The sequence below is a fragment of the Pieris brassicae genome, chromosome 2 (genome assembly GCF_905147105.1).
Source record: "Pieris brassicae chromosome 2, ilPieBrab1.1, whole genome shotgun sequence".
NCBI classification, from domain to species: domain Eukaryota; kingdom Metazoa; phylum Arthropoda; class Insecta; order Lepidoptera; family Pieridae; genus Pieris; species Pieris brassicae.
In genome coordinates, this window is record NC_059666.1 from 7084934 (window position 1) to 7102879 (window position 17946).

General features: G+C 32.8%; 1 protein-coding gene across 2 annotated transcripts in view; it reads left to right on the forward strand.

The window, feature by feature from the left end:
- The window catches only part of LOC123720270 (protein tiptop-like), a 197120-nt gene that overhangs the window by 38835 nt on the left and 140339 nt on the right, over window positions 1-17946 (forward strand). For both annotated transcript variants that reach the window (XM_045676812.1, XM_045676813.1), the window contains exon 3: window positions 7026-7121. In XM_045676812.1, the coding sequence (XP_045532768.1) occupies window positions 7064-7121 (58 nt within the window). In that variant the 5' untranslated portion in view covers window positions 7026-7063. The remainder of the gene's footprint in view (window positions 1-7025; window positions 7122-17946) is intronic.

The window sequence follows — 17946 nt, forward strand, 5'->3', positions numbered from 1 at the left end:
AATTAAGTTTTAATAAAAACTTTCGCGAATCAGCTGCATATTTTTGAAAGCTACATAAATTATCAACTTTATATCGTACGATGTCGTTCCGATTTTCTTTTGTCGTATAAAAATACATTCTCCTAACTGTCATTTATATTTCAACTACGTAAGTTTAAATAGAGATTGTACAGCTAACAGTTTTTAACCGTTTTAACCGTTACATTAGATGTTTACTATCAAAGTAACAAACTGCTGATATTTATAAATAAAGTAAATAACAATCAAAAATACACTATTTAAAATTTTCTTAACCTACATAGTTCTTATAATAATTGAAATTAATTAATTAATAAAAAAATAATCAAATTAAAAAAGTGTGGTCCCTATGGCTGTGTGTTTGAAATATTTATTTATTAGGACAAGAGTATAAAAAACTCATTTAAAAACAAGGGTGATTTTAAAGGTTCGTTGCACAACTAGTAGTTACGTTTATATTGTTTTAACTTAGGTATTAGTTTTATTCGAGTTTCTATGAAATAAATTCAAATCAATTTATTGAATCATAGGTAACAATTAAAAATAAAGTAAAAGCTACAAATATTTACAAAAATATATCTGTGTATATATCAAGATGTTATACTTACAGCGATACAGTTACACTTGCAGTACATAAATTTCCCCCTTGGAAACTATTTATCCAAATCGTTTAAATATTATCGTAAACTCAAAATTTAACTTACAGTATGCATATCGTGTCGGCTATTTTAAATTACGTCATATCAATATCCGATATCCAGGTAATGAGGGGTCGGTAATTAAATGTCGTCTGTCAAAGCCGTCGCCGCGTCAAATTATATGTATAACCAAAATGGTGGACAATGACGTCACGATACATTCGACTGACGGATTTTCAATCGATGCCAATTTATTGTCATTTGCGGCTATAGGGTTTCAGATTGCGTTTGCATATTATTTAGATTTTAGTTACGAATCTTGCGTATATTTTTTCTGGAATTTTAATGAGAAGGTATCAGTAAAAATACTATATTTATTTATACTCAGCTAAACTGAAACAATCATTGTATCACCGAGAATCGCATCTAGATTATATTATTAACATAATACAATAATATAAAATGGCTAATTTCCGAACCAATTCGACTTTGGGTTTTTCAAGAAAGGAGACCAATTCTTAAAGGCCAGCAACACATTCACGAGCCCTCTGGCATAGAGAGTGTCCACGAGAGTGTGGGCGGCGGTATCACTCAACATCAGGTGAGACCTAGCGGTTTGCCCCCTGTTCTATAAAAAAAATATAGATTTAAGCCTAGCTTTTTAGTAGTAACATTTTCTTATTAAGACTTTTCGCTTTGACAGAAAAAAATGGTTCTGGTTTACATAAAATCCTTCCGTTAATTAACCGAAATATGTTGCTAAGCGTACATATTTCGATTAATTTTTAGTTATATCAAAGCAATAATAAAAAATATCACGAACTATTTATAATATCTGTACCAAGTAATCCGACATACCAATCGGCAGCGTCAAGGCCGTGATAATTATAGTGCAAATAAGAAAACTCGATAAATCAATGCAGACATACCTCAGGTGGTAGATGTGTAATCAAACGTGGATTTATGTCGCAATAAATACGTCACTCATCTTGCTGTAATTGTTGTTTCGCGCCAAATCTTATATTTGCTTTGATTGAATCGAATATATCTATAAAATAAAATAAACCATGGCGCCACCTTTTTAGATCTGTATCAGATTTCTGTGTCTGTTTCGTGATCATTTGTCAAAGGCAAGTAGGTGATCAGGCTCCTGTGCCTGACACAGGCCGTCGACTTCTCCGCGATGTTCTCCTCCACCGTACGAGCGAAAGAAAGTCCATTGGTGCACAGCTGGGGATGTAACTTACGACCTCAGGAATGAGAGTCGAATGTTGCTAGGCCAACATTGCGAATATATCTATACTAATAAAAATAGTATTATATAATAAAATCTGTAGCTTTGTAAACCTGTAAATTCGTTTTATAGTTTATTTTAACGTAATACGAGGCTCACCTGTTGTTAAGTGATACCGCCGCCCAACGACACTCTCAATGCCAGAGTGCTCGCGAGTGCATTGCCGGCCTTTTAAGATTTGGTACGCTCTTTTCTTGAAAGACCTTAAGTCGAATTGGTTCCGAAATACCAATAGTGCAACAATGTCGCGTTTATATAATTATAATTGGTGAAAAACTTTTCAAATTAAAAACACTTTAACATCATTAAGTTAGCTTTTATTATATACAATTAAATACTTTAATTAAACACCAAAAAGTAACAATCTTTGGATTATAGCCTACCTGGCCAATTTCTATATGTCCTTTCTCTTGAAACCATTACGCAAATTTATGGGTGTTTGACAGTTTCTTTGTTTCCCTATTGTAATTGTGCAATATTGTGTTGCAAATTTCTTAAGCTATTGTCAGATTCGTGCTGACAATTGACTTTAGTATTTATTGTTTTCTTTTACTGTTAACAAGGAATCTTACTCATATTTGGTTACAGTCATTTGGAATTATCGTCGTCGTCAAAGTCGTCACCTTAGATACTTCGGTTACGGGAGCCCAGTCAGAAAGTAATATTTACTGACAAAAATATATATACAATTCTTATACTAAATCAATAGGATAATGGCGAAAAATTTAATAAAATAAATAATATTAAATAAGTAAGATACACAACATCGCTACTGTTGACTAACTCTGCGAACATATAAAAATGTCGATAGTGCAAAATATATTTTTTAATCAATAACAAAATATGTGGTTTTCGATAAGAATGTTATATTGAAGCAATCTATATGGTAATCTAAGGGCTAAAACAATTGAAGCTAAAATTCCTCAATTTTTTGCCCCATAGTTATCCTAATCAGTGAGTTATTGGTGAAACGTCACCGATCAACATCTGGCCCAGCATAAATCTGTCGCACATGAAAAGAATTAAAACGCCCCATTGTGGCCAAGGAATAAATCTCGCAGATACGACTCTGCCGTGAGTCGACCGACTCTATATTTTACAAGTTTTTGACAGCCGATATGGAGCAACCGCCACCTGCCGCACAGATTGTTACTATTCAACTCATTTTGACATTATTAGATATCTCTTTCTATTTCCGATGATTTATGGGAATATAGGGTATTGGAGTTAAAATTAAATTGTATAAAAAGAGGCGGGGATCGCTTTTTATAAGAATAAACTTAATTAAATTTTAAGGGAAAATTTATTATATTAAATATTTAAAAAAAACTTGTGACCTGTTTTGTACTTGTAGCTCCAAGTTACAATTCAATACTTTATGATATATGTTTAATATAGTTATACTTACTTTATGAATAAGCACCGTATTATAAATTTAAACCATTAGAAACATAAGTATAAAGAGTTTGAATTCATATGATAGGCGTTAGGTAATAATAAAAACATAATAAATATATATGGAGCCTTAATCAATACGACGTATTCGTTCGACTCATAAATTGTGGTAAATAAAACCACCAATAACATTATAGCGTCGAGTTTATGTTGACGCCTTTGATGGCAGACGGATTTTTATTGTCGGATGGTCTGTACCAGCTGATAAGGAATGGAACACGCTCTGATACCTCGATTTGTCGTATTTTGATATTAAATCAAACAATTGCTCGTATCTACTGTTAATAATAACCTAACAAATATATTTAAAATCGGTAATTGATTTTATTAATGCAGTTCACGATTTCTTGCCACAGCAATGTTATCTTTTTGTATCTAATCTTTATTTTATTTATTGATTTCCTATGTTTACAGTAACGTAATACTAATACAATAAAAAAGTTATTAATACAAATTAATCTAAAACATAAAACATTTTTGTAACTAATTATAAATAATACAATTCTTGTTAATCCAGTATGCAAATATCCGTCTCACATGCAATAATGTTCAGGATGCGCAGGCGCGTAAATGGCGCTTCAAAAGCGTAAAAGTAAATGCGTTGTTTTGAAATTTACGTTTTACAAAGGAAGCTAAGACTAACCTTACTTTACAATAATTTAATAGAAAAAGAAACCTTATAAAAAATACTATAAGCAATTTTAACGAGATGCACAAAATCTACTAAACTCTAAGTTTTAAACTTAATTCAAATCCTTAAGATCTACTCTGTATGGCAAAGAGAATATTCTGAAAGAGTGACTCATATATATTGTTTATTACTGTGAGCAGTAACTTTATACATTTTCTTATTTACAGAAACCCAAACAGAACTCACATACAACCCGAAACTACTGAAAAGTTCATTTTACAATAAGTACTTCTTACGTGAAGAACGTTTAGCCATTCTTCTCGCATAAATATCCTATATTAAATTGGCGGAGGACAATTCGTGAACTCCACTCAAACAACAGGACATGCTTTTAAGGTGTGAAATACTTATCAGGCATATACAGCCTAAGCCATGCTGGAACGCCCATGTAGTCTGTTCTACTCCTTAAACATTTAGTGACAGTACATTGCCGATTGGTCTATTAATAAAATGTTTGAGCCCAGCAAATTATTGGAAAATGGTCACTTTTAAGAAGTGGAAAATGATTACTTCAAAAGCTCATTAAATTTATAACCCTGAATGTTATCTTACCATTCAAAAACGTATGTTTAATATGACATACATATTTAATTACGATAACGGTTTTGTTTGCAAATTCTATTATAATAATAATATGGAATTTAATTAATTAAAAACGTGAAATGTTAATTTACATAATTGCGACAATAAATTTTGCGACGTGCTCTATATTTGGCAGAAATCGAAAACAAAAAGGTATAAACAAGTCACATACACATATTATAGAGATAAGGGAATTGACGAATGAAATTATTGTGTCAATTAGTGTTAAAAGCTGGGAATTTAAGAGATAGTAGCATGAAAGTCATCGAAGGAGACGAGATAACGTCACCTTTATATGGTATTTATTTACTGTTATTACTTAAAATTTATTTTGGTAATTTTTTTGAACACATTCAATTATATATTTTAATTATGTAACTAAATATAACGTAATATATAGTATTTACAATTTTCTTAACCTACATAGTAATAATAAAAATAATTAAACAAATTTAAAAAGTTTGGTCCCCGTGACAGTGTTCAACACTGGCATTTCTTCGCTGTATAAATAAATTTTTATTATCTATGGATTATTTTTATAGTATCTGCGTCAGAACACGTCACTCTCTCCCTTTTCCTAAGACTTTTTTTATCTATATTTTTGAAAGAAAACAATTATTATTATTATTATATATATATATACTTAAAAAATTGTAAACAAAGACCAAAGACAATATTATCTATACTTTCTTTAATACTATCATAATCACTGTTTACATAATTATGTTTAATTTGCTTTGTTTTGTTTCATTACTTTAATCTAAATAACTATATGTCTTATCTATGTTTGCACGTGCACAGTGGTTGCCTGGAAGATATCGCTCTAAAGCGCTAAGGTCGCCACTCCTTTTCATTTAATTATGTCAACTGAAGTTTTAATAAGTAAATAGAGACGATGCTATATATTGATGATTCTATGCATCGTGTTGTAGGTTTTTAAAGTCATTGTAAAATAGGTACTTTATAATCAGAAGCTTTTACGATGAGTAAAATAATAATCGCAATAAAACGTAATGACCTAAGTTAATACCTATAAATGGATAAAATCGATAAAAACGTACATATGGAAACGTCATCTCGATCCTTCTCAAAGTATTCGATAAATTACAAAAAGTCGTTCAAAAAAGCGACAATCAATTAAAAAACGCTGTTGGCATTCGGGGTCTTATTCTGATGCGCATAAGATCGTTCGATAAATAGGATCTGAGAAGTCGTACGATATGTCAGTGAATTTATGAGGATGATGTGACATGGTCGGGGCGCGATGGCCATAAATTTGATATCAAACGTTATAAAGTGGTAATTCGAGACGCGATTCAGCGATAGCGGCGGATTTATAACGATACATTTGATTAATACTGGATGGTTAAATAAATAAAAATCAAATTGCCGACATTATCATATGATTGTTTTAAATTTTCAAATAAATTCGCAGATTTGTAATTTGTACGATTCGTAATTCAACATGCAAGAAAAGCAAAGGGTAGGACATGTATATGTTGTTTCTATTTATTATAGCATATTCATTTTGCTAAATCAAACATATTTTAACACATATATATAACTAACTTTTTATGTATATATGTCATACTTTTTTCCTCTTTAGTAACCTTCTGTAAATTAGGTGAATAATTATGAAAGCGTTATTTTTCAATCGACTTCAATGGAGAACGACTTATCGTATTGCTTACGACGACATTGTTTTACTAAAATTAAGAAAGAAGGGTAGATATTATAACAGGATAAGGGTAGGGAGAAAACTAGAGGCACGGGCGGTGATTGCCGTGTATTCGACGCTTTTGAGACATAAATTGTATCTTGTGTGATGTATAATTTTGAATTATTTTGGATATAACTGTGTCGAGGGGTATGTTTTTAATAATTATTATTTTAAGATTTGGTTTTATTTGTTGTGAAGCTGTCTGTAATGTTTTCTTAGTTTTTGGGAAACGCCCTGAAATTAGATGTTTATTATTCAATGATAAATTAACAGATTTGTTTATGTGGTAAACGTTACCACATATAATTACTTTTGGTGGGATAAACCAAAACCCTCCCGGCGTCCTCATTTATTTAGTTAAGTTAATTATAATATTTAGTTTAATATATTTTAGTTTGTATTTTTCTAGTTTAATTGTTTAAGGTCCTTTTATAAATATCCTAATATGTGCTAATTTATTTGTATAATGTTTTATTTAATGTTAAAAACCCATAACAATAAAAAATATATTAATAAAAAAATTACTGTGGTTATATGATATTGTTTATTCGCATTTTTCTGTTTTTCATTAGGAGTGTTGTTAAAAACAGCCACATTGTTACGGCTAACGTACTGTTTTGATTTCAGATGAGGAGCGAAGTGGTGCGCCGGCAGCGCAGCTAGAGATGCGCTCCAAGCAGCAGCCGAGGCCTTCATACCGCTGGCTCAATTCTAACGATAACGGTTAGTTATTTATTATTAACCCAAAGTATTTCCGAAGCAATTCGAGTTAGGCTCTTTAATGACCGTCAACGCAACTGCGAGCTTTCTGGCAGTTAGGTAAACCTGCCGCCCAGAGGATAACAATTACATAGTAAATATACTAGAGAAAACATTTAATTTAAAGCTTAAAGCTCGCACATGTTTTCTAGATATGTTTGAGTATATATTATGTTAAAGTATATAAAAAAAACTTATAAATTATTTCATACGTGATTCATTCACACACCCTTACACTTACTCAAACACAACCACTTATGCTTTAGTTTTATTTTGTTTTGTTTGTTACTTTAGTTTAGTCATAGTATGTAATATATTTGTATGTCCGGAATGGAAGCCTAGTGACCTGTTACCACAGAGCCTGTTATAGGCACCAGCCTCTCACAAAGATGGTTCATACCTGCAGTATGTAAACCGGTAAAATGCAATACTGTGAAGAGACAACTTTTTTCTCTTCTGTTTACATAGTATTAGCTATCTTTGTGGTGCTACTGCCTCTAATGGGACAAGTTCTCTGGTCAACGGCCATTATGACAATATTCAGTATAGTCATTATATACTAAAATCATATCATTTACCAAATATACATTACCATTAAGTACTATGCAGATTTCACGGATTTTTTCATAAAAATACATTTTTTACGCCTGCATTACTCATACGTGTTCTTCTCTTATTTAGACAAACAAATAGACATATATAATAAAATTGTTGCTATATCTGTAATATGTGGACATGACAAGTGATCAAGTAAAGTAAAGGAAACATAAAAAAAATATATAAAAACATATGATTGTTCATTATTTGAAATTATAAAACACATATGGAGAATGAAGATCTTATAAAACGTAGATTAAAAATAGTACCAATGCACCCTTTAATTATTAAAGAACATCGCAACCATGGAAACTAGAATCGCCCTTCAGAATTATTCATAGACTGAAAATAAATAGCGGATACGTCATAATAAACACAAAACGCAACCGGTGACGTGACAACTGAATATTCAAAACGAAAGCAATAAATATAAAGTTATTACTATAGAAAAAAATCATACACAAATGTAGTGCATAACTCATAGGTCTTTTTGTATGTTAAGCCGGCGTGAAGCTATAAATTATATTTATTTTTGCTATTATACGCGTTTTTGTCAGGCGTTACGCTTGTATGCAGCAGTTTTAGTACGGGGTGATCGCAACTGCAATCTTATCATGTGATTTTAATAGCGATTCCAATAATTGGTCAACTAAAACCCCTAGTGACGTCATCATATGATGTTGCAAACTTGGAATTGCGTGAAATTGGAATCACTATTTAAGTTATGTGGTGTGTGTGATCATTTAAAACAATTTAAATGCTCACATGCAACAGGGTGGTGTCAAGTGACACTTTGGCACTCTAACATTCCAAATTTAATTTATTAATACTTTGCTATAACGTAGTTCTAAACTCAAAATTATAGTTCAATATTTTGAAAAGATAGATTCGAATGTTTGAATTTGGAATACAAAACTCCACTTGAAGTTAGATATATATGTATATTGTAGAAGGTCATTTATTTCCTGCCTTTGCTAATCTCTATAATCTCACAATTATTATAAACACATTAGAGGACAGAAAAAATCTCATACCATAATTTGTTATGATTTTATTTAAATTTATCCTGTCTTTAAGGTCTTTATTATGTCTGTCCGTAAATCAGCGTAACGCCGTAGCAAAAGAAATGGTTAGGGGCTGCAATTATTAATTTGAAATTGCACAGATTTATATTATTTTTTATATCCATTAGTCTATTTTAAAGTGTTAATTCTTGATCGTTTTTACGTACGCATTATGTATAATTAGACTGAGTTTTCTTATTTACGCATATAGTTTTGGGCAAGAAAATTGCAAATGAGATAACTTATATATGTATTAATAAATACTAAGATCCGTATAATACCAGCAGTACCGTCGAGATGATTAGTATTCATTATTTGCGTAATATAAGGTTCACTTGATCCTTTGCTCGAGCCCCTACAATGAATTAGAGGTAGGCAATAAAACTGTGTGCATTGCATAGTTTAATGATATTTATGGGCCTCAGTGGGTTTGCATCGACATGCTTTCTCTTTCTTTGTTAACCAGGGGTTTGGCCCTATTTAAATATGAAATAAAACCCGACTAAAACTTGCTATTGACAAATATGTTATTTTATTATGTTGTGAATAGTGAGGATGCTATTGGCCCATTCCCCACAGTTGAATGGTTACTGGGATATGAGGGACTTCAAGCGTCGCCTGCTACTTATGGAGTTCAAACAAAGAGGACTCACTAAACATTCCAGAAAGCACCTCGCCTTCCGCTTTCGCATCCTGCCGGGGCCATAAGTATGCCTTAAAATGAAGATGTTACAGAATTCGTAGTCGGAGGTTCACAGACCATAACTTAAAAAAAGACACTTGGAAATATACCTTGCGCGTTTTGAAGTTAAAATCCCGATTTTTTATAAAAAAATCCGTAGTTTAAAAGTAGTAATAAACGCTTCGTCTCTTTCTGTCAAATTGTGTTTCGCTGTAAAAATAAAATACAGTATTTTAGACCTTTAATCTTTTATGAAAGGGATTATAAAAGTTTGGTCTAAAACAATTTCATCAAAAAAGATATATACATTACCTACATCCAGGGTTCCACGTCCGCTAATTACTAATCAAATAGGCATTACTTTTGATGTTATACACTTAGACTAAGTTACAGCTCTTTTGGGTAGATATATCCCTCTTCGTGAATTTTCCATTTGGATCTGTTCTTTGCTTCCACCATCCATTTCTCCCTAGAAACCTTTATGACGTCAGCTCATCGCTTTTGTGGTCCCCTTGTTTCTTTTTCCTGGAGATTCCCTCCAGGTGGCTTCGGTGATCCATCTTTTATCTGTACACCAGCTATACAAATCAAAATTAACCACAATGAGTTGGGTTACAAAGGGTAGTCAATAAAAGTAAGACGGGAGCCAAATCGTAAAACAACAAAACATTTACGACCCTGCGGTTAACAATTGTTTTCACAGACGCTAAGTCATTAACTAATGATTTATGAGTTTATAGATTAATGACTGACATATCGTGGATATAAACCTAATTACAGGTACGTTTTACAAATTATTGTTAATATGCCAGAGGCGTCACAACCCTTTGTCGACCATCTTGTATTTCTTGGTCATAGATTAAATTTGCAAATATTATTATGCTCGAAATACATAATTTCGATTTAATATTTTTTGATGAGGGTGATCCCAAATATTTTTTCCTCGGCCGATCGTCACATTTATTAGTCGAGTCATTGTTGATATATACTCGGGTTACGTTAGACACATTTTTATTTTGATATATACTTTTTGTTAATTATAATTGATAATAGTTACGTCCACTATTTAGAATTTTATAGTGAGTGTTTAGTGCCTTTTTGAGAACTATCGTGAGGCAAAGTTTTAGCATCAGTCTAACCTCTCTTTGTTCCCCAACTAATAGAAATTCTCCAAATCCTTACGGCTGATAATATTGTGTGCCTTTCTTCCTGGTAAGAAGATATTGTAACGAGGTATGTACTTAAGTATGTCTTCTTAAGTTCTAATGTTACTTTTACACGTGTACCTACATCTTTTCTATAACATATTTTCATAAGTATCTAATTGTCTTCACTTTAACATGAATCATGTTTGAGAGTAAAAGTATTAAACCATTTGTTTTTCTTGTTTTCATCAAATATAAGCAATTAGGTCATCTACATCCTTTGGATTTGATGAATATATGGATTTAACAAGCTGGTTTCCTCTCAATTTTTACCAAAAACAGAAACAAGGCTATACGCAGGGTAAACTAAACTTCCTATAGCGATCCCAAGCTTAATAATGAGTTTCTGTTCCACGCGATTCGAAGGTTGTGACGACAGAGCTTGAAGTTCTCTATATTAAGAGATCTACATCGAACTTGCAAACAACGACATTGAGTTTGGTTTCGCTGTCCGTATTAGAAGTTACAGGGTATAGGTGCGGATGCAAATGCAAATACAAAGAATTTGGCCCTTGCCAAAACGTAGTAAGATAATGTTATTTATTATACTTTAATTAAAATATAAAATAATTTAATAGATTTAATACGTATCTCGAAGCCCATCGGCCGTAAAGACCGTTTATTTGTCAATAAAAGGGCGTAAACGGCTGTAGAGTTTGTACGCGGTCGTAAACACTTTTATCGCTACTTGTGTGGGCCTCCATTAATCTATTGAAAAAGATTAGAATATAATGAATTGTGGGAAAACTTATAAATCTTTAACCGAAAAACTGTTGCGGTATATCTATTGAACAAAGTACATATATAGGTCGTTAGAAATGACTCCCTCGTCCTATCTTCTTTTAGTGCCTCTGCATTACTGGAGGTTGGTCGTCAGTCACTTGAAACGTCTGTTGTAGAAACTTTTCCGCAGTCTCAATACTCGTCCAATGGCTAACGTTGCGAAGACCTCCCTCGTTGGAAAGCGCCAATTATTAGTTGTGTAAGCGCACGATCTTCATCCCTGCTCATGAGACCGTGTACCAATTGACTTTTCTATATGTGCGATTAGCAGTTGCTTGAAAGAAAACATGAGAAAATCAGTATGTTTTAGAAACAATAAAACTTTCCTTCTCAAAATATAGGAATAAGCAAAATCGCTGTTTGTCAACCCTAGGAAAGCGTTATAGAAATACATACCAAAATGTATATGCTATATACATATAATATTATAGTTGACCTATAAACCTAGACCTGTATTTTAGCTTATTAAGTTATCTCTAAATACGAAAAAGGATCTCCTTAGCTACTGATTTCACGTAATGAAATAAACTCCATAATAGATCTAAATTACTTAAGTAATAGTTAGCTCTTAATCAACTCTGAGTTCGTCCATAAGACATAAATTCGAAATGAAATATTCAAAGATCAAAGAGCACAGTAATATAATTCAAAGTTTTCGTATCGGAAAATCGTCCAATAAATTATTCAAATCGAAAATGTCATCTAATTGTTTTATATCTCACGTTTAGACCATTAATATCAATCATTAGGATTTTAATTTACATTTGTCTGCCATAATAAACATGTCATGTATAATGTCCGCTACTCGATTGTATCGGTTATAAATGCTCGATTATCTGCATATAAGCACCTTGAATTGGGAACGTAAAGTGTAAGTGTAAAGTTGTTCCAATTTTAAAATTATTCTATAATTTTTGGGATATGTTAGGGATTAAGTAGAACTGTAATGGAGTAGATATTTACGTCGTCTTCAAAGATAAGTAGTTAGTTTTTCCACATTTCCCCCTACAAGTCAGGTAGTTCAAGGTCGTATTAGAGACGCTCCGGGGTCGCCCACGCATTCTACCGGCTCCTTTATTCGTCCCAAAATCTCCGATGCAGTGTACACAGGAGGTAGGAGATGGCATATCTTCTCCTGTTTACTCATCTTCCTAAGGTTCATTTGTGAAGTATTTTGTTGAATTTTAAGTAATACAATTTTAATTACTTTACTTGGAGATATAGATACTACCTGTTAAATAAACTGGTTTCTTAATTTTGTTCAATGCAGACTTTTATTATTGAGTTTTTAACAAAAAACAAAAAAAAACTACTAATTATATAATTGTGGATTTACTCATACAATGACAAAACTGTTTAGTTTTTTTTACCGTAGAAATTATGTTTATAGTGGATTATAAAAAAAAACACATAAAGCTCTCACAGTCTAAATTTATAAATATTCAAAACAAAGCAATAAATATGTGTACATTAGGCATCAATAGTTTGTTAGATGTTAATGCGTCAATCCACTTTAGAACGGACCAGATAGATGGCTCACGTGTGGGCATAAGATGACGCTTTTACGTCTACAAAAGGACACAATTTACAGTTGTTTTCATCCACTAATTTTGTACGATAACGCATTTTATCTGTCAGTATTGCGGCTTTCACTTTTAATTTTAAATATAGAATCCATGAAGTGTGATTGTTCAAACACTTTGTGCAGTGTGCTTGCCTCTGTATTCCATTCTTGTGGTGACAATGGTGTAAACATCCATGTTTATGTGCTTTACGAAAACACGTTTATAAATGAGGTGAAGAAATCAAGTATGAATAAATGTAGAAAAAAATTAACCTACAAATTAGATTTATATATCCTAATTATAACAGCCAGACAAAAATAAATATCTTAATTAATGCATATTAAATTCACGATTTAATTTATTAAAGTAGCCAAATAAATCTGACGTCGACAACCGTAAAAATTAATATTTCTCGCGGAGTTAAAATTAGTTTTTATTTAAATAAAATCATTTAGTGACAACACAAGATAAAAAACGGACTTTTATCATATTTCTAAACGCTTCTACATTGAAGTTAAAAATTATTTTACAATAAATTAATTGTTTATGCAAATGTCACGATTTGTATGAATATGCGTATAATTCTATAGTTTTATGGGAAATATTGATATTCGTACACATTAATATTTAAATAAGGCTTTGATTTATATTAATTGTGGGTTAGTGAACAGTTTTGTCCCCTATTCCAGCGGTGGGTATGTCACAACTAGTCACATAACTGTCATCTCGAGTTTCGTAATCGTTAGGGAAATGTCGTCACCGTTAACTGTATAAAATATTATGTCATTTGTAAAATTGAAATGCTAAGCATATTTCGCCAATTATAGAACCAATATGATTTTTTAATCTGTGTCTACACTTTGCCTAATAATGAAATTATAATCTGTGAATGAAGTGCCTCATTGTACAAACTTGGTGTATGTTAGGTATTGTACAAACTGTTGAAAACTTAATTGTTTTGAGTTCCCATGCCCCATTGAGGGCTTATAATACTTTAAATAGTGCCATATATTCCAATTCGAATCTCAAGTCACAATATAGTCTTGGGCGCTATCTAATATGTCAAACTACGTAAATGGTTTCACAGCTCTTGAAATTATATTTTAGTTTTGATTGACGTTCTAGAATATAGTCCTAAAAGTATCAAAACTATTACGTCATCATCAATGCTACATTTTAGCGGTAATCGCGAGATTTAAGAGACTTAAACCGAGGCGTGGGCGCTGACATATTTATAAGTTTCGTTGAATCTTAATTAAGTTTCACTCAAAATACTTTTAAATGAGCCTTGATTTAACCGAAAATGTCCGTATTTACGGCCCCGTAAGTGCATACAACTGATAATGACGCGGATTGATAAGCGTCGGCTACACGTTATATAAATTATGTGGACATTTTTAGACATTAATTTTAATTAAATGTGACTTGGAAATATGACTTGTGTTAATGTAAATTTATCGTTTATTATATTTATTTTGTATGTAAAATATTTCCGTCGATACTTAGAAATAGCAAACAATTTTATTATGACAAATGTGTCGCTTCACCATTTTAAGATTAAATATAGATTACATCATTCACTATAAAATGTAAATGTCATATAAACTATTGTAAATTTCCAGTGCTGTAAACACAGGATTACTAAACATTACTTAAAGGTCGAATTTTTTTTTTATATTGGGGAAATCGAGCCTACGTACGCCCAAAGAGCGCAGTCCAGTTTTAATGGGTGCGTTGATGGCTTGGGGAAGGAGTACACTATAACTTTGAATAGTTGGAAGTATCTCTCAGGGAAGACCCCCACCGGGAATGGATCGCCACAGTTCGCTAGTTCGCAAAAAACCTTTTGTACAAATATTTGAAGAGAATGCAAAAATAGATTAAATTAAAGTATAGGTTATTTTGAGCAGCTCTCATCCCTGAGATCGTAGGTTCTATCCCGCAATGGACTTTCTACTTCTTCTTCTTTTCTGGTACACTTGACAGAGCGATCGTGATCGCACTTCTACATGCAGTGGTATTAGAAGAGATTCACGACGTTTCGCCATCTGGCGCTACTGCTTTTATGTTATTTACAGTACTAAGGGTCGGTTTAATCTAAGTTTGACACGCGGATGTCAAGCACGTATTGCATTTTTACATACAGGAGTCATAAAACTCTTGTTTCGGAATCACCCCCACAAGGCTTAGTACGTAATATTAAGCATCTCTCTGTAAGACTAGATCCACTATAATCCTGTTGACGGTTCTTTTTATCCTCATTATAGTTAGGCTGGAATAGTATAATACTCCAGTTTGTTGGTGTCTCGGTCTGGTAAAATATTACTAAGTTAAAACATAATGCATTTATATTATTCGTAACAGCCATGTTCCGGTTGAATCCAAATTGTATACGAATAATATTAATGAATGAGCTGGGAAGTGCATTAAAGTGTGTATCCAGCCTAACTATAATCAGCCTAAGACCACTCCATATCTACTCGCGTCTTAGGATAATGTCGATAGCAATAAATATCGCAACAATAACCGCAATAAGTGCTTCTATGTATATGTGTATGTATGTGGCGGATAAGCCACAAGTCGGCAGGTAGTAGTTTACAGGCTTTATGATTTTAACGCGTTCTGACATCGCCTCGTTCACTGCTCAACTTTTGTGGTTTGGCCCAATTTGTAAGCGAGGCGAGCGGACAACAGGAGTTAGATATGAATATTATAAAGAATGATATCCACGATTTAAATTGTGACTGGTCTATTTTCCGTTATGGTATATTCAATTGTTGTATACGTAATCAAGGACGCTGGTTGAGGAATTTAGTAGGTACAGTCTCTAGTACCACGACAGGTTTAATGCGACCGAAACGTCACATTATTTTTTTATATTAAATTAATCGCGTTTCTCCTCTAGTGTGACCTAGCTATTTATTATATCATACTTCTACAGTTAATGAACTAAATATTCCGAACCAATCCGACTTAGGGTCTTTCAAGGAAAAAGCGCACCAATTCTTAAAACGCCGACAACGTTAATACGCTGTCATTGTGAATGGTCATTAGTGGGGGTCTCACTTAACATGTGAGCTCCTGCCCGTTTGCCCCCTATTGAAACGAAGCAAATGGCACATTAAAAATGTATATACAAAAAAACATTGTTACAAAATAGTTTGACCCGAACTTGGTAAAGTTCTTCAACGCTTTCACCGTTAACTTATACCACGGAACCAACTCGATCGTTGATAAATTCTATCAATAACAGAGGCGAGAGACGTCGGGCGCTCTCAATAGTAATACCCCTTCAAGTGTGAAATAAGACGTTTAGTTTAGCGCGACATACACCGTCACTGTCTTGCTTAACCAACGATGAAAAAGTATAAAATAAATACTATGAGTGAGCTTTTGAAATTATATTTGTATAGTTTTATAGAATATGGCTGAGCAATCTGTGTATTTTGAAGATGTATTTCTTTAAGTATTTATACTAAAACAAACTTATTAATATTAAAAATAATATTTTTTTATATAAAATATTCCTTCTAAAGGCTATTAAAGCTAGCCTAACTTTATATATTAAAGTACGTATTCCTGTATATACGTTGAAAATATATGATTTATAAAAAAAACAGTGGCGCTGCAACACTTTAGGCTGCAGATTTCTGTATATGATTCATGATCAGCTTGCTGTGCCTGACACACGCCGTGGTATGCCGGTATAAAAGTCCACTGGTGTACAGCTGGGCTTCCAACCTCAACCTCCAGGATGAGAGTCGGTGGTACCACTAGGTCGACACTTATTACGTTTACCCTGTGGAATATGTGATAAAAAATATTCGACCCCGTTACTAAAACTTTCATAATATTAGTAGTGCAGGTATTACTTATTTTTTTAACGCATCTATATTTCAAAATCGATATATTTTGAATATTTGGAACGTCGGCTTGCAAACAAACTGGTCTCTGACCACAGATTAATAAAAAAAAATATACAGGTGTTGTTAATTACATGTAATTTACGTTGATAAATTATTACCTTTTCAACGTACGACATTGATCAAGCTGGCGCCTTGTGACAAATGGCTTAAATAACTACGAGGTCGTGACAAGTTCGAATCCCGGCAGGTGCACGAACTGGATGAGTGAGATGTTGTGTAGTCAGTAGTTTAGTCAATAGTCTTTGAGAATATGATTTGTCTAACTTTAGATTGCAATTACTTTCAGGTTAGAAACGCTGATGAAGTCATATAAATAATTCACTAAGTAAATATATCATTTGTAATTTGTAGACGTTTGTTGTTTGTAAAGAAATCGTAAGGAGTACTTGATGGTCGTACGGTTGATTATTAAAAATACAATTATTTAATTCTGACTCAGCAAGCTTAATTGAGCTGTGTTTGTCTGGTGGCATTCGGTGCGACTTTCCCTGAAGTCCCTCGAAACCCTTCGGTTTTCTTGCGATAATTACCTTCACTAGCATGATGTACACGTAAATACAAAATTGGTGTCACCAGGGTTAGAACATCAACAACATCCTCAGTGTTGAGTACACCATTGATGTTACTTAAACATAGGAGACATATCGGCTTAGTGGCTTCAAAGTGCGACTATCATCTCTGAGGTCGTAGGTTCGAACCTGGCTATGCACCAATGGACGCTCTGTCTATGTGCACATTAACACTCGCTCGTATGGTGAAGGAAAACATTGCAAAAAACCAGGTGGCAAAATGTCCTCGACGTGTGTCAGGCACAGAAAGCTGATCACGAACCATATACAGATATCTGAAGCCCAGACCTATAGGGTTGTAGTGCCATAGTTTTTCATTTACATAATACATAAGTGAGTAAAAAGATTGACCATGTTTAGAAAAAAAAACAAATGATCACGAAACATAAATCTGAGAT